Below are 26728 nucleotides of genomic sequence, written 5' to 3' on the forward strand. Positions count from 1 at the left end.
AGTGGAAGTACATGATTAGAGTTAATTCAGATGAGCTGGTAATTTTTTTTAGTTGTTTAGAAACGGTATTGAGAATAGAGAAAAACTACTGCTGTTCAGCGGTAATTTTTCTTTATTCTCTATTTTTGAAAGATAGCGTAATCCTTTAATAGATGTAAGTAGATTTAATGTTATGAAAGTCTCTAGTACCGGCTACGAGCGCGGAAATATTGAGGATCAATATTGAGATTAACGAGGGATTCATGTCAGGATTTAGTGTCATTTCGCTCGAAATGTACACATTTAAAATTAGTTAAAATTTAAATAACTCTTCACAGTAACTGCTAATTTCTTTGTCTTCATGATAGCGCAGTGCACAACGCGTTTGTCCGCTAAACTTAGAAACATGCAGTGGTTTAGGTTCGTATCGGGTTGTAGATACACTTAGTTTTGCCTGCAGGAGCCAACTGTTTAAAGTAATGCCTTACGGTTTAGGTAGCGGAGCTAAAACACGAAAAATATTTCTTCAGTCTTCGTAACACGCTTCGCATATACACTTTCTACTCTGGAAAATGTATCAATTGTCGGCGAACCAGCTCACCGGTTAGATGCTTTTCAAAAACAGCGCGTCACATAAGAGGACTCACAACGCTACAGCTTAGTGGGATTCCTATTTTTATGGCACATGGTAGACGGACAAGTGCCCTTTTCGTTGATGTTGGAAAGTGACAGTGTTTTAAGCTACGGTTGTAAAGTTCCATTTTGAAAAAATAAATAATTCTTATTGACAACAAAATAATTCTAAGCTACTCGTGTAAAGCCGAGGAAGTCTCCACTGCGTCAGACGGTTGTAGTTTTCCGTAAGTTCTAATACCTTGCTACACTCTTCACTACAAAAAAGACTTACGCTTATGGACATCAGCTAAGCAAAAAAGAAAAAAAAAAAAATATCAAAACGCACATCGTTCAACGGACGTATGACTTCAAGACCTGATTGGCCGATTTAACGGCTGAACTCGTTTCCCCAGGATAGAAGAAGCTTGCACCTAGTCGTTTCTTTATAAATGTATTCACATCGTCAATAAAATTCAAAAATACTCAATTATATCAAATCACTGCATGACAACTATCAGACAAGTATTTCAATCTCGTTGTTTCTCCAAGACGAGCAGTCAAAATCGAACGCACAGCTTCCTTACTTTGGCCATCATGGTCAAACACCGTTGATTTATTTCTTAATCGTTATATCTCTTCGGTGTCCAATTTCAAATTGTCCCGCCATCCATCAGCGAACTCCACTACCCGACCAATTTTCGCACTCTCCCCTTAGGGGTGCCTCATGTGCCAGCTCTCTTCCCAGCCGTTGCTCCGTGCGTGTCTACGTTATGTCGTTTTCTCCGTTGTACTACGATCTGGTGTGCGGTTCTATTAACGTGCTCGGTTCGGACGCGCCATTCGACCCAAACTCCATTCTCTGACAGTGACTAAGCTGACGTTCCCTGTTTGTCGCAGCGTTAGTCAGCTAGCCAGCTGAGAAGACAGACAAGTGTCAGCACTATAACAACAGCAGCGGCGGCGGCGGTGGCGCAAGTGGCGTCAGCAGTGGTCAGAATAGCGCAGAAAGAGCGCTCCGGGAGGCAGAAAGGGGGCCGTTGGCGAGAAGAATTAGTGACAAATATCCTAACTGAGGGCCGCAGCAGCAGGAGAAGTCACCAATGAACAAATAGAACAGCGACAGAATTGTTGTGAGTGGCGCTTGCCGTGCCGGCTTCGACCAGCCGGAGATCCAGCTCGCTGTTGAGGCAGCAGCTTCGGTACGAAAACTGCTGGTGGAACGTGAAAGGGTCATAACGAAGAGTAAAGCGGTCATTGGATACATTTTGACCGGTTCGGCTACTGTCACTCGAAAGATGGCACGGGACCCTTATTCAACTGTTAACAATACTACTATATAGGACTTTCGTTGGTAGCCATAGCGGCAGACGGTGGGGGAGTGTGGTTGATTCGCTGTCGTCAAATAACGCCAGAAGAGTCGGCGGGCCTGTTTCTTTGTCGTGATACCGTTTTTGCCATCTGTTTATGTTAAATTCGTTGGATACTTCTCGGGGCTGCTATATGTTATCGTGCTAGGAGTCACGATTTTAGTGTTGCCTTTTCCTGTACGCCTTATCCTTTCGTAGTTTCCTTCTGAACTCTTGCGTCTGTCACCTTGTCGCACTGATGGAATACTAAGCAGTTCGCAAATTAATCTGGCCAACACTAAAACTGGCGGTGTGCTTCCCGTCCAGCCCATACCTTCTACAATAGCGGCTGCCAGTATATCTTGCCGCTTGCTTGTGGTTGAAGCGTTGCTCCTATCAAGCGGAACGACTTATGCTTCCAACTATTACTTCACAACAGTTTTTAGTTAAGCTACTACTTAAAGCAACAAAAATTCGTCTAAAGGAATTCTTTTTGGTAGAACGTCGCCGTGGATAACGGAAGGCCGCAGCGAAAAGCCGAATGCAGCAGAGGGATCCTTCGAGCACGACACGAAGGCAGGCGAAGTTCGCGGCCGTCGTCACCACAGGACCCGTTTATCCGTTGTCTTGTCCCTCGTGTCCGGATAATTATTATTGTTAATTCTACCGAGTTTTCTACCGACCTACCGAGTTTTCCCGTTTCGTCGAGCTGATTCGTCGTTTCACTTGCTGCGGCTGTTAATCGTTATTGGTGTTGTTGTTTGTGTTATTGTTGTGCTCTAGTAGCGTGTGCGTATTCGTCGCGCGTTTGCCTGTGCCTTTACGTCTTCAGTCTAACTTTATCTAGGCTGCCTGTTCGAAAGCGAGGAGAGGGAAGTTTTTGTTGCTGCTGCTGACAACGACGACAACGTAAGGAAATCACAGCATATGAACAAATAAATGATACAGGTTAATGGCATCATTTGTAGTGGAGTAAGTGGCATCGCCGAAGGCTTGAATTAACGAAGTCAGCGCTGCTTGAAGGCGATAACAGGTCGAGGTAAAGCGGATCACGGTGAGCTTTAGAAGCGAGAACAGCCACAAGCGGGTGAATGGAAGTTTTGTAGGGAGCTATTTTATACTGATTTATTGACCGGAGCGACGACACAATTCGCGTAACCTCATCATTATGCCTCGTTGTCATTCCTGGTAAATCTCAGGCTCCGCATAGCTTTCCTTTATTCGACTTTGCTGAATTGTCGGTGTCAGTAAGAGGCGGCAGGACGGACTTCTGTTTGGACTACTAAATGTTTGGTTATGACGGCAACTGCAACATCGACCACAACTATCGGATCAGCGCAATGGTAAGCAAGAGAAACGTCGTTTTTAACAAAAACAATCTAGGAAATTATATACACCTTATAAGAATTTAGTTGTCATTGTTGGTAGCCACTGGCATATTCAAGATGGCTCATTTTGTTATTTAAATTTTAACGTTGATCAGTAGTCATCTATTGTATATTAAACCCTCTAAGATGTTAACTGTAATATTAACAAAGATGATTCCGTTTGAAATGTTTCGAAGAGCTATTTTTTTCTAATATTCGAGTCAATTCATTGTTATTGGTTATTATTACTAGAGTACTACCAATATTGACGTCCGGATGTATGTTCACTTGTACAATATATATGTACAATTTATAATTGTTAGCATGACTTTTCTGGTCTGCTCTATCTAACGTAGTTGGTCTGAGGTTAGTTAAAAGACTGGCTGTCGATTGGTGCTTTGTGGTTCTTGAGAGAGCTATTGTTGTAGTAGTCAGATAGAGAGATGAGATACGCGATCCGAAAACCCCCAGCGTTATGGAAGAAAAACGGAACTCACGTCGCACGGTTAATTGACCAGAAGTTAGCGCAGCTGTTATCGCGATCGGCAGCTGCATGTCGGTCATTATATAGCAGAAATAGACAGGATATGCCAAGAAAAACTACTCCGGGTTGAGCATGGAATCGGCGATACAACTCTTCATTAGTAGTAGTTGTTGTTATTGTATGGTTAAGAGTGAAAGTTATAGTAAATATAAAGCATTTGAAAAATGAAAGGGCGCTTTCTTGATTGTCTAGTCCCCTATGTTTGGCAATTCAAGTCGGAGTTTTCTTTACATTAACTAAAGAAGAGAAAACAAAATCTTCCTATTGCTTATGAAAACAACATTTTAGTTTATTATGTAATATTAACATTACTTAATTACGTAATTATGCAATGGCGTGCGGCAGGGATTATTTTACAGCCTTCTAGATGTGAGATCTGTGTATATCCGAAAACGGGACAATTCCATCGCTATGCTACATCCAAGTTCACTGACTAACCATTATAAGAAGTTAACCAGACTTATTTTATATATATATATATATATATATATATACGAAAAAAATGGTTGTGATGCAAACATGCGAATTTGTAAAAATTACAAACTTTACATTTACAACTTCGCATGTTTGCATCACAACCATTTTTTTCATAAAGGCTCTTTTTACGCATCGATCTGCAGATCAGTCATTATTAGAAATATCATAATGGATAAATAACTGCATTTAAAGCTTAACATTTAGAAATTGTGTTACAATATATTCACGAAATCGTTGTGAAACAGTGTTTGTTTTACTGCATCGAATATCACCAAAATTGAGATATCTATAAATATTTATTTAAGGTAGTAGCGCCAGATATGTTATCATGAAAAAGATGTTATCATGAAAGAACATTACCTTAAATTGAGTACTTGTAAATCGAATTTTTCCTCAAGAACAAACATCTTTGGCATACGTGAATGTCGCTAATTCACTCTTAGTCGAATATTTTTAGCGGATTATGGTAAATCGTCAACGACATTTACAGGTGTGTTTCTGTCTCTTCTAGCCGGCAGAACCCAGCTTTTTTACCTCCTAAAAGAGAAAGGCCTCATTGGTCCTCTGTGGTGTCACTAGAGTGTTGCTAGGACAAAGAAACAATTTCAAAGTTTGAATAATTGGGCACAGCTGTGAACACAATTGCTACGTTCGATCTCTACGAACAGTTTTAAATGGTGTCCACATTTCCACTTAATGACCTTTATATTCCAATGAAAATATCATAAGTATTATATCGTCTTATTGATGATTGGATGATTAAGGTATGTTACCGTTTAAGGACAGGTTTGCTATCGCTGTGAGCGCGATTGAGTTAGTATGGAGTAGTGAAATGGAATGAACCCTTTTTTTCCAAATAAAAACTAGTGTCCGATGATATTTGTTAAATTTGAAACACCAATAACTAATATTGAAGAATAGCTAATTAAGTGGTGTTACGGAAAGACAAAAAGTGTCGCACCCAAAACATCCGCTGATTAAAGTGAACGAAAATTCTTTGTTCCAATTTTTGTGTCCAGCTTATCTTAATTAACTCTTTTAGACAAAATGCATTAAGTCACTATTTAAAAAAGCTCATACTACGATTCGTGACGCACTATTAGTTCATTGACACTATGCTTTCGCCGGCGAATGCATTTCGTTAAGATTGCAATGCATAAAATGTAACGAAGGTCATCACATTTTATATATTCGCGTAATGTCGTAACAATATGTTTACCCTAGCTGAGCTTCTGGACAAATGATTATATAGACACTCGTTTTTTGCTTTGACCCGAAATCTGTCTACAGGACTTCAAACCAAACGATTAAAATTTAAAACTACAACATATATTTTTCTGTGAAAAAAGACTCCATAGGAGATATGTATCCATCCGTGAGAGGTAAACTTCAATTGAAGTTTCGAAAAAATTATTATTCGATCTAATGAACATCAAGGTTGACATAATGAAGAAGCGTTTACTAAAGGTTCGATACAGTTTTTTCTATATGTCTTCTACCAGTCTTTACATACCAAGGTTCTATTTGAGTGAAGACAGCTCATGCAAAATAGAAAATTAAATCGGAAGGTATCGTAAATCCCCCTGTCCCACCAAGCGATATGAGACTATCATTATTGTGTTATTTATTGATGATAGTAGCTCATACCCATATTTCTATTAGCATGGCTTGTTGTATTCTCAAAAAGTTATTCTGTTGACCCCCCACTGGGATCATCTCCATAAAAACAGTATAAACAATTAACAAAAAGTGCTACATAAAAATCTCAAACACTGGCTAGTATACACTTGATTCCAGTACTCACAGAACAGTAGAGACCACTGAACGCACTGACAAAAGCCAAGCAACAATTATTTTCAGCGAGATGCGTTCCTTAATCTTTTTCTATTTAATTATTTAGTTAATTATTATATATTAATTATTATATAAGTTAACTTTTGTGCCAAAAGGAAAATATTTTCCTTTTTTTTTATTTGATTGTATAAACCCATTTCTTTGATGTGTCTTTTACTTACTGCTACATAAGAAACGCATGCTACTAATGCTTTAATCGTTCTCTTCAGGACGATTATATTGACCTTCTATTAGGGGGTAACCGCGGCTCCCGAAGATAACATCAAGCGCTTAAATATGTTTTTAATGATAACTTCGACCGCTGCTCTTGTTTCTATGATTATTACCGATGTTACATTTTCCCGACCATTCGTTCATCAGCTATTTAATATGTTTACCACCATTCTCCAACCACCCTGGTTTTCACTGCCATTCGGAACATTCTGATCTCATCTGGTCCCGGAACTTCAAATGTACAACTGACAGCTAACCTTTTGCAGTGACTGAGGCAAACTCATTCACTTTGTTCGGGGTTGGACAGGATTAGCTAGTGACTCCCTGTTTACCATGGGTAATTGCTAGGACTATACAAATTTGGCTGCAGTTGTTGTTGTTATTATTATTATGGCTGGTACGTGTGTTGTTGTGTTAACGGCATTAGCACAGCTACAGTTATAACGGTAGCCCTTTTTTGTGAAAATTATTGTGGGGTGGAAGGATACTACAGCAGCTGTCGTGTTTGTAGAAAGTTTCCATTTTTTTCAATAAATAGGTTAAATCATCTCTTTTGTTGTTATTGTTGTTGTTGTTGGTGGTGCTTTGTTGTTACGCCCATTCCCGGCGATGAAATGAGAATTGGAAAATGAGTGCGGCGAAGTCGGCACAACTAAGCATCAGGCCTACATAATAATTCATAAGAATTCATGTACTAGTCAAAAGTCTCTGGGCAATTGAAGAGTAACAGAATATACATAGATCCGATTGTGCAATACATCTATAACAGGAGTACTTTTTTTAAACGTGCCTTAAACTTTTGGTCTAAACTAAAATGAGCATGCATTCGCCCACTATTTGTACCACAGAAAAAACCACTGAACTAATGGAAAATCGGCTCTTTTTAGAGCAAACTCATCAAGAAAAAAACCAGTGCGTCATTTTCAAAATTTCAGCAAAGGTAAGTTATTAACTAATGTTTATGCTGGACGAAGCCCCACCAATAAAAAATTACCTTTTGTATGAAATCGACGGTCCACGTTGTTGTCTGTTTTCACGTGCCCTCCGAAAAACCAAACAGATTTCCAATACCTAAAGACCTAAAGGACTCGACTTGAAGGATTCGAAAATCTGTGAAAATGGCCCAAGAAGCTCTTTTCAATATAGCTGGATGGTTTACATATAAATTAGTGGCCGTTTTGAAGACCAGAATATCCCGATTTGCTCGTCTAACTAAGCTACAATGGTAAGTCTTCTTGAAGCTCCGCGTCTTTTTCGTGTTTTGTACGTATCGGCCGTTTTTAGTTCTTGCTTGTACTTTTGAGACTTTTCATCTACTGTCGGACCAAAATCAGATTCCGCTGGCATTTTTTCGTCTATAGCGTATTTGCAAATGATTTTAATATTGGTTGACTCACAGGTACGATTAAAAAGTTATCTGCATAGTAAGGGAGAAATATTTTGACAATAACTAGTTGGTGATTAGGTGCTTCAGTTGAGGATGTAATTGCAGCAAATGATAATATATATATACTGAGATAATGGTATTGGAGAGGGCAACGGACAAAGAAGTTCCAGCTGAAAACATAGACGGGCACATTAATGCCGACGTCCGCCGTGGGCACGAAATTAACGTGATGTATAGCACCACGATGAGATCATTATTACGGCCGCCCTCGTCGTCCTCACTATCGTTGCCTTGAGTAACGGCTAATAAGTAAATGAAGACCTTTCTTTCTCGCTGTGAATCCGCGGATAATGGTCAACCGACGTTTGGGCTACGTAGCTGTTGTTGTCGCTAACGTTAGTTGAGCCTCTGTTGAGCGAACTTCTGTTGATTGAAGTGCTGAATGGCGGATACCGCCACTGCTGTTTTGGTAGTAGATATGGTGGCCGTTTTTTTTACAGAGAAAGCAACAGATGAGCAATGAGGTTAATTATCATCTGATGTCAATGACGGTAACCGCAGCGATTGCAGCGACGTAGCAACATCTCGCTGGAGTAGACGTGTGTGCAATCCTCGAGACAAATTTGTTTACTGGTTGTTGATGCTTAGAACATTAGGGGTTGAGTGGGGGAATAGAAGTTAGGTGAGATAAAGGAGAGCACAGCTAGTTCACACCATGGCCTACATGCAACGAAGCAGTATAGACACGCGCGAAAACTAACGTTACTGTAACAATTAGACATAAATTGAATTCCTAGGAAAGCAAATGAAAAAAAGGCGGGACCGTTGTAGGGGATTAGCTCGACGCTAATGTAAATAAGCGTTATATGTTTAATGAAATACAACAACTATGGTGAAAGAAATCGCTATATATAGAATTTTTTTTAACATAAATCTTTGGGTGTTTTGATTTGCAGTGACATTTAAAAAATAATTGGACCTAATTACCCAAACAAGGTCAACAGGGTTAGCAGTAGAAGGTAATTACTGACGATAAACATCGTAAGACTACCTCAGTACACTGTTCTTAGAAATACATTGTAAATGAGTGCCACACATCAGAGAAAAAGAATCAATTCAATGTTATAGTGAAAAAAACCTTGTTAAAAAAAAATCATACACGTTAAATAGTTTTATTTTTTGACACAAGTTGGAAATAATTATATATGGCAAAAATAAATATATCGACCGATGCTTTATTTGATTGTCTGTTGAATCCAACTTTCGAAAGACCTAACGTAGTATGTAAAGATATGGATTTTCATAATTAAATCGGGAGTATTGAATTGTTAGTGACAGTTATTAAAAATGTAATGTGAAAATACAAATTGTTGTAGAAATTAAATCAAGACAGCTATTGCCAGTATTCGCAGGAAGAGTATATTTTATATGGAATTTTCCGGTTTCGTCCGCTAGTATTTTTCATATAGCAAGAACAGAAGCTAAAGTGGATGATGCTATATTTTTAAATAACGTTGAATGAATTATTTACTCGAGTGTACAGTTATTATACTCACATGCATACCGCATAACACTTGGAAACAAGGTATTCTATCTTGGATGGCCCGTCTGTACAAGTGACACACATGTTGCCTTGCGGAATTCCCAATGCAGAAACTGTTTCGTCGGATGTAGCGGCGTTTCCCTCAGACACCAGCTTTCGGAATTAGGATTACACGCTAGACCTAGTTGTCAAAATTTCTATGTTAGACATTACAGTGGTCTGGGAACAATCCGATACCACAACTTCTCTTAGGAGCAAACTTGTTTCTATCTTATAGACAAATGAATGCGGTTTTTTCAGTTGTTACCTACGGGAAGCCATATCGTATTTGTTACGTAATTTGGTTAGCTACGATACAGCTTTTGATGTGAGGAACTTACTTTTTGTGGATTTCTTGTGTAGCCTGAATGGATGAGTAATGCCTCTATAGAAATTATGATTACAGTAGGTAATTCAATCTAATGCGATCCTAATTAATGAAGTCAGATATAGAACAACCGTCGAGTCCAGCTGAAAATAAATTACGTGTATCAAGCTTAAAGAATGAATAGTCGATAAACAATAAATTCCGCTAATTAATTGACTTGTATAGTCGTTATTAACAAGAAATCATACGATGACCCCATTAACTTCAGCCGATAGTCGTGTCAGAATAAGTAGATGTGTTAGTACTAAAAACTTCATCATTAATTCAATCAAACGTATTTCGTGACGTATTAATAAATGACGTCTATGCTAGGTGAATTAGTTCTTACAATTTCTCAATAAATTAAATATTATCATATTTTCCCCTACAGATTCATAGTATAGTGACAGATGACAGACGACAGACGAAACATTACCCAATATGTTATACAATTACTGCAATACTCTGAAGTGAGCGCACTTATTATAAAATAGGCAAAAAAAGAGAGAGGCGAGAGAAGTCAAACAATTATTGTATTTTCTGATGTCGGTCAGAGGGAGCTCAGGTAAGATACCGCTAATATCGAACTTATAGCGCCGGCCTCCAATGGCTGTTGGAATAACAATAATGCTGCATGACACGTAACAAAAAGTTTACATAACTATCACGACGGAAGAGCCCATCATGTATGAAAGAATATTAGAGATTAGTGTAGATTACGATAGGAATATATTGATCAATCTGGGCTGGGTATGCACTTCTAATGCTTGTGATTGGCATTGACATAGTCGTATCTCCTCCACTGGGTCTCCTTTTATTTACACTCACACGATATTATATCTCCTAACAGTTCAACTACACAGATTATTATTGTTATTATTATTATTCGATTTGTAGGCTTAAACGTTCTGGCCCTTCTTTCTTTGCTGGGTTCTTATCGACATGTGTATGTTCACGCGTTCTATGATGTCAAAGACGAGAGATGTGTAAGCAAATGAACCCGGCCAATATAGCTGAAGTTTGGTATTGTTCATCGTTATAAATTCACATGATCGATTATACTCAGATGGCGCTTACTTGTTTGTAAAAGCCGCCAATTGTATACCAACTGTTTTGATTATCGCTTAAAGTTTAGTGTATGGTATCGCATATAAATTTTTCATTTCATAATCTTGTTGAGAGATTGAACTTAGCTAAAGCAAGCTTTGGCACTGATTTTAAAAATTACTTAATTACATTGTGATAGGTGTTTAATTAAATCAGTGTTTATTCGTTTAAGAATAAATTGATGCGTATGTGATATTTGAAGTACAAAACCAAGTTCATGAAAAGACCTTTGAGGACATTTCAGTCAGAGTTCCCTTTGTTGGAAGAAGGAGCCTCTGGACCTAACTATTGCGCGCCTACTTTTAACCCGCTTTCATTGTTACCTCACGTGGGTATTACACTTTATTGACTTAGTATGCACTGTATAGGTCGTATCCACTACATTAAAATTCGGCTGTTTTGCCAAGGTTAAACAAATTATCCTTGACAGCTGAGTAAAGTTCGACACGTAGAGCAATGTCCGGTGTTTTTTTTACATTTTTCTCGAATCGGGCCGTACCTCGTGTTTAATTTGTTTTGTCGATATGTACGACACGGGGCATTTCATAAATACAACTCACCTCAGCAGCATTGGTTGAGCTGTTGTATAAAACTTCTATAGACTGAACCAACTTGGTCTTAAGTACCACATTTGAGAAGGCTAATGTTTGTCCAGCTTGTTTCCTGAGGAACGTGAATTTTCCGACCTGTTTCGGCGGTACTCCAAGGAACGGCGTAAGGATAAAAATGACTTTATGCTCAACTAAATTATATTGAAACTGCTACTTCTATCCAATTGTTCCCTCTGCATTAATGTTTATCTTTATTTTTGTATCGTTTCTTATCATATCATGGCTGGATTTATTTATATTATAATGTGCTTATTAACTTTCTTTTGCATGATTAATTAGAGCTTGTAGCACCCTAAAATAAATGACCAAATTAGCAAAAGAAGCGGATATCTCCTAACCGTTACATATGCGTTTGGAAAATCTTAATCTATTATAGCGGACAAATGCCAAAGGCTTGGCAGCAATGTGTCCATGAATTTGATAAGACGATATCTTTATATGATCTGCTTTTTGTGAACGTTGATACCAAGTACTTTTTTCATCCAACCTATAAATTTTCCTTACCATTTAAGTCGATGAACCAAACGGCAGATAAACAAAACATTGAATGGATAATAAATAAGTTTTTCAAAATTGATATTGTTATCCATAGTGGTCAGTGCAATTAAGAAGAAAAATTAAGAAGAAAGGCGTAAACATATAATAATAAGAATAAGCGGTGGATTTTTTTACGAGAGCAAAAATGCATTCAATTTTATCGGATCTTATTAAAGTTTATGGGTGAAAGATCACAGGATTTGTGCTGCCTCAAGAAATTTTCAATGAAGACTGCTAATCTTTTTAGAATCGTTAGGAGAATATATTTATACGAAACGTTGCTATACGATCATTCTCGTGGTCTATTCGATAAAGGCGAATACATTTTAAATAATATGTATATTAATAAATAATATAATAAATAAAATGAAAATTGCTCCACCTCTTGCTTGATTTATGCATTACTAGAGTCCAAGCTGAATTCGCTCTTATTCGACATACATAAAATAGGCCATTTTGCAGTTGCAAACTACATTTGATACTGCGAGTCAAAGAAATCTGGATCTGCAAGCCACTCCCACATTCGTTGATACATATATAATAAATCCCATCTTCCCAAATTAATTTACTAGTTACTTTATAACCTTTCGTTCTTATTTGCGAGACAATTTGAACATAGTCACCGCTGAGACCTAGAGGATATAATTTTATTTCGAAGAAACAGAATATAGTAGTATACAGTATATATAATGATAATGTAACCCAGTAAACGTTAATAGTCGAATGTTTTGATATAACAAACCGACGCTGTTGAAAATATTTCAATAAGACAAACGGAAAACCGGCTATGAAGTCCGAAGCACTGCTACTACCGTATTTTGAGACGAATCGTCTCCACTGAATAAAACTTTTTTCTTGAAGCACTCAAGATGACTCTCAAGATGATGTTCCCATATGTCTTAATCCGCACTCCTTCGTTGCTTGCCGATCTTCCGGTTTTTGAATTTTTTTGAATTTTTCTAGGCGCGCGAAGTTTCTGTATCTACCACGTTCGCAGATGCTAGAGTAGTTCCATACGATTTGAGAACACTGTATATTTCTTTACGAGCTTGTAATTTACGCAACTTTTGTTTAATCTTTCGCTATCTTTACTTTGGAAATTACAAATTTTTTAATCGCATTAACTATTTTTCGAGGCGGAAACGTACCGCGGAAAAATTAGCAACGGCACGTGCTTAAAAACCTTCTTGGATCTTTTGTTTACTAGTAGGTCTGTACGCGTTAGTTGATATCTACAGTGCGAGAAGAGTGTAGCATTTCTAGTGGCATATATCGGGCACACAAATGTACTATTTAGAATTATAGATAATAATGCTATGATCAGATCTGGCACTGAATGTAAAGGTTATTTATCGAAAACAACACTTTTAATTTCCAGTATAGCCTATTGCTTCTATGACCATATATTTGTTTCCTTAAAAAATGCTAGATAAACTATTTCTATTATTTGAAGGGTTATGTAAAAACTAATGACAATGCCTTACTACCTACCACGTAGTACTAAGCGCAGCGGGAGCAATCGCGTGCACGACAGAAACCATTGCTCAATTATGATGTCTGCCTCTCTCTTAGATACGCACGCCCGAACTCAAAGACCATCCACGCAAAAAAATGACAGTCAATCGGAAAATCCTTCTCGGCTTGTTGCTCTCCTAACAAATGTCGCCATCGTCCAGAAGTGTCTAGGTTAGACAACGACCGGAATAACATCAACGTTAGCCACGCTAGTGACAGCAAGAACTATAACAACGGGAATAACAAAAACATTTTAATAGCGACTTGTAGATCAGACGTTCGCTATCTAACGGCCCAACAATGCAGTGGTGGCGGCAGTCGCTGGCAACCAGCGGGAACGAACATAATGGTGACAATCGAAGACAAAGCGGGAACATCATTCGCTACTGCTTCGGTCTCAGCAGAGAAAAGTACATAGGACTCAACATCAATGCCAGCGATCCACTATCACAACAATGAAGACGCTGCTAGCAAGTGCGACAAGCAGCCTAACCGTACGAAAAAGAACAGCTGAAGTCACGAGAGACGCGACGGGGTCACTGGGTCTGTCCTGCCCTGTAACAGATCACTAGCTGGCAGCGGCAGAGTCCCTCCATTATTACATGTATACAGTAGATGTTAGATATAAATAATAGGTGTCGACGCTAACTATACCCGAAAAAGTGTTGCTATTTAGACCCGGCGAAGGGGACGGGAGGGGGGTGTGGGTGTTATTAATGTCAACGCCAGATGGTTGCGCGGTGGCCTATTTGATGGTAAGTCGTTAGATGATCCCTTACTGGCCCCTATGATGGTAAGGGAATACCGAATGCTGAGAGCAAGCTAACTGATGCTGCTTTTGTTGTGGTAACAGCGGTTGTTCTCAATGGTTTCCACGTGGTCCTTTTTGCCCTATTCTTCTTTTCGTCGCTTCTTTTCTGGCCTAGTTCTTTATTTTGTCTCGCAATTTCGTTGCTTTCACACATCGTCGCTATTGTTTCAACAACCGCGAACTGTGGCGGCAACCGTTAAGGAATATTATTGATAATTAATTCGTTGCAATTTTCTAGGCACCACTTTAGTAGAGACATTTTGAGAGATTTTACCAACGAAAGTCATGACTTCAGTTCGATCAACCTTCTATTTTTCTTTTTAGACGTAAATATAGCAAACTAGATTCAAAACTATTTGAATCAAAATGCTTGAAATCTGATGTAGATATACTACTAAATACTCTTTCAAAAGTTTTTGCAGGGATTAGTCGAATGAGACAAGTTAAAGATAAATATGAATTGATCCATGACGAACAATGACCATCATCCAGGATGACGGAGTGATACTAAACAAAGATACACTTTATCCACTGCAGACTGCAGAGCGAATTAAAACCTACACATGGCCTCTTCGCATGAGAGCCCCGAGGTAGCAGAATATAATAAATTGTTCTAAGTGGGTCGAGCTGCACAGAATATCCTTACCAAGGAAGTATGTTGTGCTATTATGTGCTGCTAACTTCCGGCACAACCCTTGTATTATAAATGTTAAATTACCCTTATAAATAGTAAAAACAATTTGTTAGAGACGTCTTTAATCAACTTAGTGAAATATCAATGCTAAAAATGGCATTATAGAGCTTCAAGCTTTCGGATCTGTACTGACTGCAACAGTCTATTAATATATTTGGATAATACCAGTGACTGAAATAGTTTGAACAATACGAAATATTATAGTATAGAGCATGGGCTCGAAGGTAGTAGCGTTGAACAGACAAATAAATCTTTTATAATTCTTAGTCTCTTTGAAATTTTAATGTGGAAAAAGTGACAAATGTGCTCCTGTTCCATAATGAACCTAGGCAATAATAAAGATAATATAGTAATTCCTTATGTTGGAGCTTGGTCCCTTCTAAAATAGCACCCGTGAACTTCCCATAAAAACCTGGCGCTGTCTATTTCTTATATTAATCAATAGGCCTCAGTAGAGCTAAACAGTTTATCTGCTCAAAGTTTCTATAAAAAAAACTTTAGAAAATGTATAACGCCGTATCTAGATAGCCATGCAAGGATAGTAGTATTCGAATAACTTGCCTAAAGTACGCCACTGTCAAGCCATTGTTTCGGACTCCGCCGACGATACATACTACACAACCTGTACGAATAGCGGAACTTACTTTCAAATCTGAATTTTCGTCGACTAGCGAAGTATTTACGTTTAAATCTTATCTAAAATGAACTCAAGAACTGCGTAGTAGGTAAGTAGCTGAAGTAGAATTTACGCGCTGTTATATGGTGCTATCCAACTTCGCTATGCTTGAATTCTTGCTATTGCGGCAGTGCAAGCATGGCCGTTCTTTATTTATGTTGTTAATGGACATTCACCAGAACTCAACACAATTAATTGGAGACTTCTCAGTGCAGTGGTTGGAGGTTATGCAAGTAGTGTTCGCGTGCAAAAGGCCAGACCATTGCGACTTATTTTCGAGGCACTGCCGTCGATGGTGTCGATATTTAAAAAATATTGATCTCGCGTGTGTCATACCAGTAACGTTCACCAGTTTTAGCTATGCGATTTTAACGTGTGACTGAGAACGTCGCTGTGTGTACCACGACAGGACCTCTAAATTTTGGTTGGAAACATCCTAATCGAGTAGATTGACGTAACCTATGATGTTCTCGTTCAGTTTGTTTTTCCTAGAAACACCCAGCTGCGATTATTTTCTTTCAAATAAGCGGTAAAGCAGCAGACAGAAAGCAAGAATCCTTGTTTTTGTTGGTCTCACAGGTAACGCGGCAACTAGACTTGCAACAAATGTTTTCTTTGGGCCAATGTTGTCCCGGACAATCATCGAAAGAGATTGTTCAGAACTATTAGCAGAGGCAAAACGAGTTAGATGCTTTTCGGGTAACCTTTCCAATATGGGTATGTTATTCATCGTTTCAGAATCGCGTAGGTGACTCGAACGAAGCTGTTTTATATGTAAAATACGGGTATCTATTATTGAAATGTGAATCTCAATGGTGGCATCTTAAGTCTCGATGAAAACTAGTTATGTGAGATTAGTGAATTATCTACGTGACTTTTTTAAACCTAATTGGGCATTGGATTTTGGCCCAGAACAAATCAACTAAAATCGCATGTCAACGGAATAGATGTTTCGTTGTGTTTTCACACACGTTCCCGTGTTATCCTGTTGACAAAAGTTGAAACACAACTAACTTATATATCATGGAATATCTTCACTTCCTGTACATGAACGAAGTAAAACATTTGTGTTAATGAGACATGTCCGCATAGTTCGGTCATATGGCGACTTAAGATATCGATCACATCGTTTGCTGTCGGCGAATAAATCCATATAACGCAAGATTGGAGCGCGCCATCGTGCACTCGAAAAAAAACTCAAGTCACATTTTGACAATATGCAGTAAAGGTATTATCAAAGTGTCGCTAGACTCATTTAAATATGCATCGTTAATCAGATTTAACAAATAAGGGTCGGCAAAAAGAGATCAGGAACAAGTGCAGCTCGACCCATTGAGCGGGTGGCGCGAAAAGTCGTTGGACGCATTTCGGGACAAAAAACAGCCTCGATTCCATCTTTCTTTCAATTATTGTTGCGATAGAATATACGCAGTACTCTCACAGTCTTCGAAGCTGCATTAGACAGGCATTAAGCATATCTAGAAGGTGTGTCTTGAACGATACACGTCCCATAAGCAAGACGTTCTTACCCTGAATTAAATCAAATGGCCTTCCCTACGGGTAAGTAAGACGACTCCCTTTATCGTGAAAGTTCCATCCTAAAGTTCCTGCATAACACGCTGAAGCTTTAGAATATCTCTTTTTTTCGTTTCGTTTCTCCATTTGTTATTGAAAAATATTATACCAGGACACCAGGTTCAATCCAAACTGACTGCAAATGAATATCTAACAATTATCTTTTCACAAGATTATCTGTTGTTATTTGGCAAAGGACTTGAAAACGCTTTGTACTCAGTGCTTTTTCTGTTTAACGTACCGGTAACAGACGCGAAAAGTACACTAAAAGACGTTCTAAACGGATTACTATCTTTTGCTATTCGAAGATGATCTGAAACATTTTAGTAAAAGGCTCTACATTGAGGACATTATAGAAATACAGTTTATTCGTGACGGGTACAGATATTTATCTGGTTAAGTATTTTTCAACAGTATATAAAGCGAGATATTTAAATTATATTTTGTAAATATATGCTTTTTATTAAGTATAATGGCCTGATAACGGTTCGTGTCGTTTAACGGTATAGATGGATTTAAAGCAATGATTGGAATTGTAATATAAAGCCTTAGCTAACTATTGATGGGTTATTCTGTGTGGTCAAAAAAGGGGGACTTGTTATATTTCGGCCATATGCTTTCGTATTTTCGACTTGTTTTATTTGTGACAGGAGGAACATATGCGAGAATATTAAATCTAGTTATAGAAAGAACAGTGTCAAAATGCTTTATCTTTTCATCATCACGGATTCCTGTTGATGGATAGGGTTAGGTTTCTGGAATCTAGATTATATTATATCTGTCTGTTTGTGGCAGGACGTGTGATTGACATTTTCGAATTTTGAAATTTAAGTTAAACATAGATAAACTGGAAGATGTAAATTATGTTTATTTTTTTAGTTGGTCACCTGTGACCCATTACTATAGTATAAAGCCTGTAAAAAGAAAATGCTTTTCTTATATAGATATATTACAAAGCAAATGTGTTTCTTCTTATAGCCGACTGTCAGCTGTCTCTTCCACGGCAGACTTCAATACCACTACTAAGTGATTCGTCACTTTTGAAGAGTTACCATTTTCAGTAAGTGCAAATTGATAATTTTTATTTACGCTAAAAACAATTTTTGACCATGTCGTAATATGGCGGAAGTTGCCCTGAAACCGACTGAAATATTTATAAGGAAAGATGCCTTAACGACAATATCTGTGACGAATTAACTTAAGCTAGGCGTGTGTTTCGGCTAAACGTTTTTTTCACAAATAGCCGCGTTATTTAAGCTTTCATTTTTATCTCAAATAAATTATCGAGAACATACTCGACTTCCCAACTCCAAGAAGAGGTAAAGCTTAGAATCGTTCTTATAGAAACAGATTACGATGATTTTCATTAATGACCATGATAAGGCTATGATGAAATGTCAATGTCTCACTCGATTGAAAAATTATTATTAAGTCGCCACCCTTACCACCGATACTCCTAAAGGAAGAGGGCTGAAGCTTGATTACTTGTAGGTGGACAAATATCTATTTTTACGTTGCGAAAATAAATCACCAGCGAATCGCTTGAGAAATTCATGTTTCTTCATCTGTAACACGTTACACAAAGACAGAACCATCATTTAATATTGTGTGACCTCTTACGGCGTCAACAAACCTGTCTCGATACTGCAGGTTGTAGTAATACATTCAATGAGGTTTCCAAGATCGTGACATCGGATAGCCTTCGGATATAGCTAGTTATATTGCGCATACGTAGAGGGTTCATCTGTTCGAAAACAGTTACTTAGCAGTCGGAGAGTCCTTGATTCACATCGGTACAAATACGTACGTGAAATCTATGTATGATAACTATATTGTATATATATATATATACACCTGGACGTAGCTTTTCACATAGTGCAAATTCCCGTTGAACCTAATAGTAACCTCGTTCGGTTGTGCTGCGTTGGCTTGCCTTTCCCTTGGACATCAGGCCGCTGTGCGGAAAACATCGGCGATGACCTATGCTGCTTAGCTTGTACAATTACTCGCTGCCAGACGTGAAGAAGTGGATCAATCAGTGGACGGTCATGTGGTTCAGGGTAGAGGCCTGTGTGTCCTGGCACGATACGAAACAATATGGTTGTTACTGTTTCCTTTTTGAACGCTCAAATGAGGCTTCTACTGCCACAGCAGATATATTGGTCTGTTAGCATTAGCCAGTTCAACTCGACAGTCGCAAACAACGATGAATGCGTATACGTCGCGCAGGACAAGGACCCTATTCGTAAAAGCTTTGACAAAGGTACAAGGCGATAGGAAAGGCTGGGGGAGGGGATGGTGCAATAGTGAACTGGCCGATGTTTATTTCTAACAGGTCTTTTTCCATTAGCGAGGTCACTGCCTGAATGGCTCAATATGCAAAAATGGCTAATTAGCAAGCATGTTTAGTTATTTATTCGATAGTCATTACTATACTGTGCACGTTGGCAACCTATCTGTGAACAGGTGCAAACAGAATTAGGATAGCTTCCTTTCGTAAAATATGGTACATTGTTTTTATATCTAAGATAATAGGCATGGTGTAATTAGACGATGACATTAAGCGTGTACTCACTTTGGAGCTACTAAACCAAGCGGACGTTTCTTCTATTTCCTGGCACAGGGGGTGTCGGCGAATCACGTAATATTCAGGAATTTAACTATACTATTCTACATTGTCGCAGTGTAATAGGTCGCAAGCATTAGTCTTGGAAAATTATGAATTAAATGTTTCGCTGTTACTGAACGTCTGTTATATTATTCTGTATTCAAAAGCAACTAAAATTCAAGTCTAATGATAGCCGATCAAATCGGGACTCTACAGGACATTGTAACGTGCAATTACATATTAAATACGACAAAATTATTTTCGGTGTGTCCTTCTTTTTGGCCCCGTAACGTGAAACGGAAGCCAGGCAAGAACTTACTGTACAATTATTATTACTATTATAGTTACATTGCAATGGCTGGAATCACTCCGAACCTAAGCTGATATCCCGTGCCATATTCTTTCATAACGCGTTTCTAGAAAAATCAAATAATATTATCTTGAATCTGAATGGTAACGCTAATAAGAGTATCATGACAGGTGCGTAAACGGCGTGATGCGATCTACGATTCCGCCAAGTTATGGCGACGTTATTAGAACCTAGTGAACGGCTGCCTATTAGGCGGGCAGAGAACTACTTTATATGACTAGCTTAAAAAGTTCTACAGTCCTACTTCCGTCTGTATACCCTTTAATCTAAGTTCAACATGCCTAACAGTACCTGCTGCCAACTGGATCAGTTTGACAGGTTGTAGAAAGAATTGGCCTTGTGTATCAAGTGCGTGCTATCCACTTTCAATCACAATCAATTTCGTTAGATTAGAAAGTCATCTGGTTTCTTTGTTTGATTGCAATGAATGACATTAGACGAATTCTGTTACCCATTACGCTACGGCCAGTAGCGCTTTATGTCTCAAGTTTTACGTACGGTACTGTCATTAAGCATTCCATCAGACAGACGGCTGACTGGCTCCCAGAACGACACGAAGCGTGTTCATACCCAGACTCATAACCTGTCTCTAAGACTAGCAAACAAATATGGTACCCATAAACTATGACAGGGACCTCCCGCAGATCGGTTTGCCTAATCGGTTCGTCTTAGCGCTTTCCACCAGTACACGCAGATATCAGTGACCCGCGTTTGTGCCGGGTGACGTTCAAATAAATACAACTGAGGTTAAGCTCCTGCTCTATATTGCTAAAACGTTACATTCGTGTAATAGTACGAAAGGGGTTTAGATTATTGTGTGATTCTGCCGATAGCGTGTCTAGCGAAGCTCCCAGATACAGTGGACTCAACAAAATCGACGAAGGGTTTGGCGTCTCTAACATTAGTCGAGATTTGCATTGCGATATGTTAAAGTTTATCAAAGAAAACATGTAAGTACGCGGAGTACATTGATGATCATGCCCAATTTATTTAGTAAATGCCTGTTTACATTAATCTGTTTAGTTATTCGGGAGATTCACAGGTCGCTTATCGCTAAACTGTTTATATGTATTATTAGATTAGAGTTATCTACGCATTCAAGATTACCTACCAGAGTAAAGTGACATATAAATCTTAACATTAGCATCTGTACTTCAATTGTGCCATTATTTTTGACAGTGCAGTTACTAGCGCCAGCTGCTTGAATTTACTGCAAAAATTAGTTTTACTGCGGATTTAGGAGCACCTTCGTGCAAATTTCACCTTCAACAGAAGAAAGCATATGCACCTTATCATTGTCATGTGAGAGCAAACCTCAATAAGCCTCTACTAAACGGACGAAGGATTTCCATATAATAGCTCACACTCGGCGCCAATACAGTATTTTTTGTGGGGTTGCCTTAAGGATAGGGTCAACGTCTGAAACCCAATGACACTGAAAGGTTCAAAAGCCGCAATTGAGCTTATGAATTAGTTATCAGCTCGATCTACTGCTGGTAAATGGTCATAATTTAAAGCATTCGCAATGCGAGGAAGACTATATATTATACAATTTTGATAATGAAATTCAAATATTAGCCATATATAAACAAAAGCTGAAGATATAATCGCCTAGAGTGCGTATACATTTTTTGATACACCTTGCATATATATACAGGATTATCTGCCACGTTTCTGCTCATTCAACCCGAGTATAAATACACAAGACGAATACTTTGAATCACGATAAGGATATTGTTTATCGTTGTTTTTTTTTTACATGAGCATCTGGATGTATTTTAGGGATCTTACCAACTCCGTTCTATCTATTCTCAGGAAAAAATCGACTTTCTTTTGAGAGCTATTCTCAGTGTGCTTTCTAATAATCAGAAGCAAATACTATCAGTATACTAAAACGAGTATGGCCGCGAAAACCCTATGCGCTGTTCCGTGTGAAATGGAGAGCAAGCATTTTTCAAAAGCTAATTTATGGAACTCCGAAGTTAGTGATGACGTCATATTTTAGCAATAACGAAGCGTGAATAGATGGACTTGTTCAAGTCGAATTAAATTCAAATAGATGGAGTCATTTCTAGAGGGGGCTACACTAGACGAAAAATATCTGAAGTATTGCTGTCATCTTTATGTAGTATGAACAACAACGTGACTGGTATCATATACAATGTTATATACTAGGCTTGTGTTATTTTGTTGAATCGACCAGTCGTTCTATAGACAGTTTTAGACATGTTTTTTATTGAAAGGGAAGACTTTACCACGGTAGAAATTTTTCGGGTCACTATAAAAGGCTAGGGATAGCGTGTGTGTGATGTTAACAGCAGCGGTCTAAGAAGAACGTTCGGTGGTATCGTTTCAGGCCATAGTACGGTGGTGTAGTGACTCATTTGAGGAGGCGACGGATTGGTTATTTCCGACGTTATGCTGAAGGTAAGTTATGCGTAATGACGACTTAGAGCGACAACTTATTAGGACACTGGCACTAAGAGGTACTAGCTTCCAAAAGTGAATGAGCGAACTAAGAGTTGTCACCACTGATAGCAATGCTATCAGAAAACAGTTTTGATAGAACATTAAAATACGCGGGACTTCATAAAGCCAGCATAACTGGAATCAATTTGATATCGATATTGTCAACAAGGATGGGCAATTGAATGTTTTCTAGCATGATGCCGACACGCATCCAAATTCTAATTCAAACATAAAGCAATAGCCGGGCTCGGAAAAGCGACAAAACATAACGGCGCTAGCAGATAACGCTGGGCGATCGAAAAACCCATTGTAATTTCATAAATTGCAATCATCTCTTATTAAATGACTTTGGTACAGGTTGACCAAGGACGTGGTAGCTTGGCGTCGTTAAATCCTGGCCTATAGGAGTATACGGATGAAGTTACCTAACGCAATATCAAGTTCCATTGATTAATTTTGGCCTGATCTGGTTATCATAATTACAGAGGATCTCAAGATGATGCAAGTAAGCTCTGCGCATACGCATAGAAATCACAAGCTAAGAACCATAAGCCCGCGGATACATTCGTTGGATCGGCGTCATCTAATACTGCCCGCTATATGTTTAAATTTTCCCTCTGCGAGCTCTTCCCTATTAGTTTCCGATATTCAACAAAGTTTGAACGAAACGAAAGTCTGCGCCGTATATTGTGTTAGTTATTCTACGATGTGTAGGCACATATATGCCTTCGATTCGTTGATAACACGGTATTCACACACCCCTTGTGGTCACAGTCAAGTACGCTCTAACTTCAATATGCACCACGCAGTTAATTATCTGGGGTTCTTGGTAAACTTTCTCTTGTCTTAATACGCTCAAATACGTCTCGTCCTTCAATGTTAAGCTTTGGTCAAATGAAAGTTTTATTAAACTACTTTATTAAAACTGAGTACTGTCCCGTATGATTGGATTTAGCTTCTGTATAGTGTTGAGCTCACTGCATATATGGCTTCCATAATAAGTACATAGATGTTTAGATTTTTTCTCATACCGGCAAAGAGTAAAGGGTAAAGAAACTGATTTTTCTTACGTCTGCGCATAAAAATCCCTAGACGTTGCCATGTAATTAGTTCATTTATGAACATTGTAATTTATTGAGCTGTATAAGATAACTGTCACAAATGAGTAATTTTATATTTCGTTTCGAGATAAACAAAGGCTTTACCTGCGTTAAAGTGGATAAAAAAGAGACGCCTGCGCAGACCAATCAGCCTATAGGAATTAATTCCCTGAGCAGACAGGCTTTTCATGTAAAAATATGATAACGTCGGCCCTATATATATACGATCCGCTTAAGCTTAGAGAATATATATATATCTTCTTTGAGCTTAACCGAATCGTGGTTGAAGTAAACAAAATTAGCTTTAGACGTAAAGCTACTGGTAAATCAATAAGCAAATACATTTCTGTGGTTTTGCCGTTTTTATCGCAGTTTATTATTTTATTATATTTTTTTCTCCATTAAACTAAACCAAGTGGGCTTTGTTGGGTCATTTTCCCAATGTTAAGTTTCATTCAGCGACATGTAAAGTAAAGCGTGTATGTTGTCCTTCGTGTGAAATAACCCGGTCACAAAGACAACCCAAATGGTACGATTCCGGAATTTAGCAGGAAAGAGCAGGCCTACAGGTGGACCCTGGGCCGGGTGATTACGTAGCGTGATTTGGCAATTCCTTGCACTGCCTTTTGTGTTAGCGGATCAGGCGATGGCAGCTTGATTAGTCTAACCTACAGAGACAGCAGCAGGGACTATTCCAATGTATGTTGTTCTTTGGACGTGACTGACATAGCGGGACGCTTCTTTGCTTTGGGTCCGGCTTCGCCTGTCAACAGTAGATATTGTAGGTGAGTTACAGAAAGAAAACTTGTTTAGCTAGCCATGGGGTTTCTGGCTAGAAGGGGTGGGGGGTGAAACGCGCTTTGGCAACGCGTTTGGGCTGTTCCAGTAGAGGAACGAAAATTAACTGGGCCGCACAACAGCTAGGACACACAGAACTAAGGCTTATTGGTTTCCCAGTTTGTTTATAGTACGTCTCGTATATGTGGTTATTGCAAAATAACCACACTAAAAATACACCCACGAATCTTGGCCATATGGCCGTTCACAGCTGCAGCCATATTGGTTATGTGGCGCAGTGCACATATCGTATGATCTTAATATAGGTAATCCGATCAAGCGAGTGGCGGTCGGCGGTCTCACTTTTGACTTTAGTTATAATTTACCGAAGAAAGTCTTTTCCTAGCTTTTCAGCGTATTTTCAGAGTAAAAATTCGAGGTAAATTCTAAGTGTGATAACGGTGAGTACACGAAACGAGAACGGTTAGCCCTGAGCTCTTATAACCTCCTTATTCGGCGATCCTTGATGATGTTATGTTCAAAGACCAATCCACTTACTTTTTATCGATTCTAGCAATATAGAATCTAATATGAGCGGTTCTCACACAATCGTATTTTGTTCGAATTCTCTTCAACCACATGATAACGTCTTACCCTCAACATACACAATTGAAGCCAGATCATGTTCGGAAATTGCGCGCTTGTTTCTACAAGCATTGATAACGACGTCGGTTTCCATATGAAGTTACTCTTCAAGCACATACAAATCGAAACACATCCAATGATTAGTTATGTGTCATGTGAAAGTAAGCATACGTATAAATATATAGATCAAATGCATGATTATCTCCCTAAGTTTTTGCGATCTTACGTTGAAGGGTTCCGGTCAAGGTGGTGTAAAGCTGAAGGCAGGTGAAGAGTGTCTAGTATCGCTGTCTTCGGCCGAAAAGATCTCCGCCCAGGACAACATTAGTTACAACAATTCCAAGGCGAACCAGCTATACCACGGCGGCACGATGGCATCCTCACTCAAAGTACGCTTTCTATTTAGAGCTTTTTAAAGAATAGATTATTCCGCATGCGTTTATTGGCAGCTTGTGCAACGTTGTTCCTATCTGTTTAATAAGTGGGGTACGTCTATTTAGCGAATACACTTTACCTTCTATTCCGTCTAATTCGTTCTATATCAGGATGCGTGTCTATTACTAGCATTATTAGATCAATTCGATATTCTATCTACATAATTTAAACTGCTCGTACAATATTCAGGTAATAGGCGTCTGTTAATAAACTTCAGAACTTTCTTCAGACGCGATTTAGATTGAACAGTCCTACTGCACACGCCATTTTTCTGATTGTCCAAGAATCTAGAAGGAAATCTTTCCAGATGACTAAAATAAGCGAAAGTAATGCAGGATACGTATGTAACATCGATGCTGATTATGGTATATATATATAAAAGAAAAACGCCTCTATACACGTTAAACTAATGGTGTGTGATAAATTGTCAGTATTGACAATGTTAGAAACAGATTTTAAAAGGGTGGCGTACGCTTTTCCTCTGCATGATTTTTTAGTATATTAGCGCTAACAGGTTTAAATAGAACGATATGAATATGCTTCGATGAATGATATCAGATATATTTTTCATTTAGAATTACCACAATGGCTGGTCATGAAAAATGGTCCTCCTGTTTAGAGGTAAGTTTCCCTACGGCATGTTTGATTGACGCAATCAGGATGTTGTGCTTTTCCGATGTTTATCGAAATTTTCAGATACGATTCGGCGGTGTCAATGGAGGGAGTGGAATTCCGGTGGCCTTGCTGATGCTACATTCTCGCCGTTGGGCGATTGTGATTTTCCTGGCAGGTTTATGCCTCGCTCTTTATGTGCTGCTACCGCCAGGGTGGTTCTGTCGGAGCGTTTGCGGACGATACGGTTCAGGGGGCACATGGGACACAATAGACGCTCATTATAGAGCAAGCGATGTAAGTCTAGTTTTTCAAATTGATACAACGTTTCTTGTATTTGAATTGATGTATATATTTCTCCGGAGATTGCGTTCGAAAGCCGTCTAGATTTTCCATGTAACGATACATATGTAAACTGAATTTTGGACATCATCTTTATTCTAACGACTAATGTT

The 26728-nt window shown here is 38.6% G+C and overlaps 1 protein-coding gene and 1 long non-coding RNA gene across 14 annotated transcripts in view; one reads left to right on the forward strand and one right to left on the reverse strand.

Annotated features, from left to right (window-relative positions):
* The first annotated feature begins 1322 nt into the window (after positions 1-1322).
* The window catches only part of LOC111245971 (protein-tyrosine sulfotransferase 1-like), a 31327-nt gene continuing 5921 nt past the window's right edge, over positions 1323-26728 (forward strand). The window contains exons 1-6 of one of the 13 annotated variants that reach the window (XM_086981366.1): positions 1323-3283; positions 8739-8801; positions 22592-22662; positions 23190-23209; positions 25460-25615; positions 26358-26570. In XM_086981366.1, coding sequence (XP_086837492.1) covers positions 23201-23209; positions 25460-25615; positions 26358-26570 — 378 coding nt within the window. In that variant the 5' untranslated portion in view covers positions 1323-3283; positions 8739-8801; positions 22592-22662; positions 23190-23200. The other 12 variants (XM_086981363.1, XM_022795048.2, XM_086981370.1 and 9 more) reach the window with 12 other exon arrangements.
* LOC111245975 (uncharacterized) lies at positions 17570-26364 on the reverse strand. The gene is made up of 5 exons (XR_015322141.1): positions 26243-26364; positions 25453-25634; positions 20527-25331; positions 19112-19334; positions 17570-18822 (listed from the first exon to the last, which is right to left on the reverse strand). It is a non-coding gene; the product is annotated as an uncharacterized LOC111245975 (long non-coding RNA).

The sequence above is a fragment of the Varroa destructor genome, unplaced genomic scaffold, assembly GCF_002443255.2.
Source record: "Varroa destructor unplaced genomic scaffold, Vdes_3.0 BEIS01000002.1, whole genome shotgun sequence".
In the NCBI taxonomy this organism is placed as follows: Eukaryota; Metazoa; Arthropoda; class Arachnida; order Mesostigmata; family Varroidae; genus Varroa; species Varroa destructor.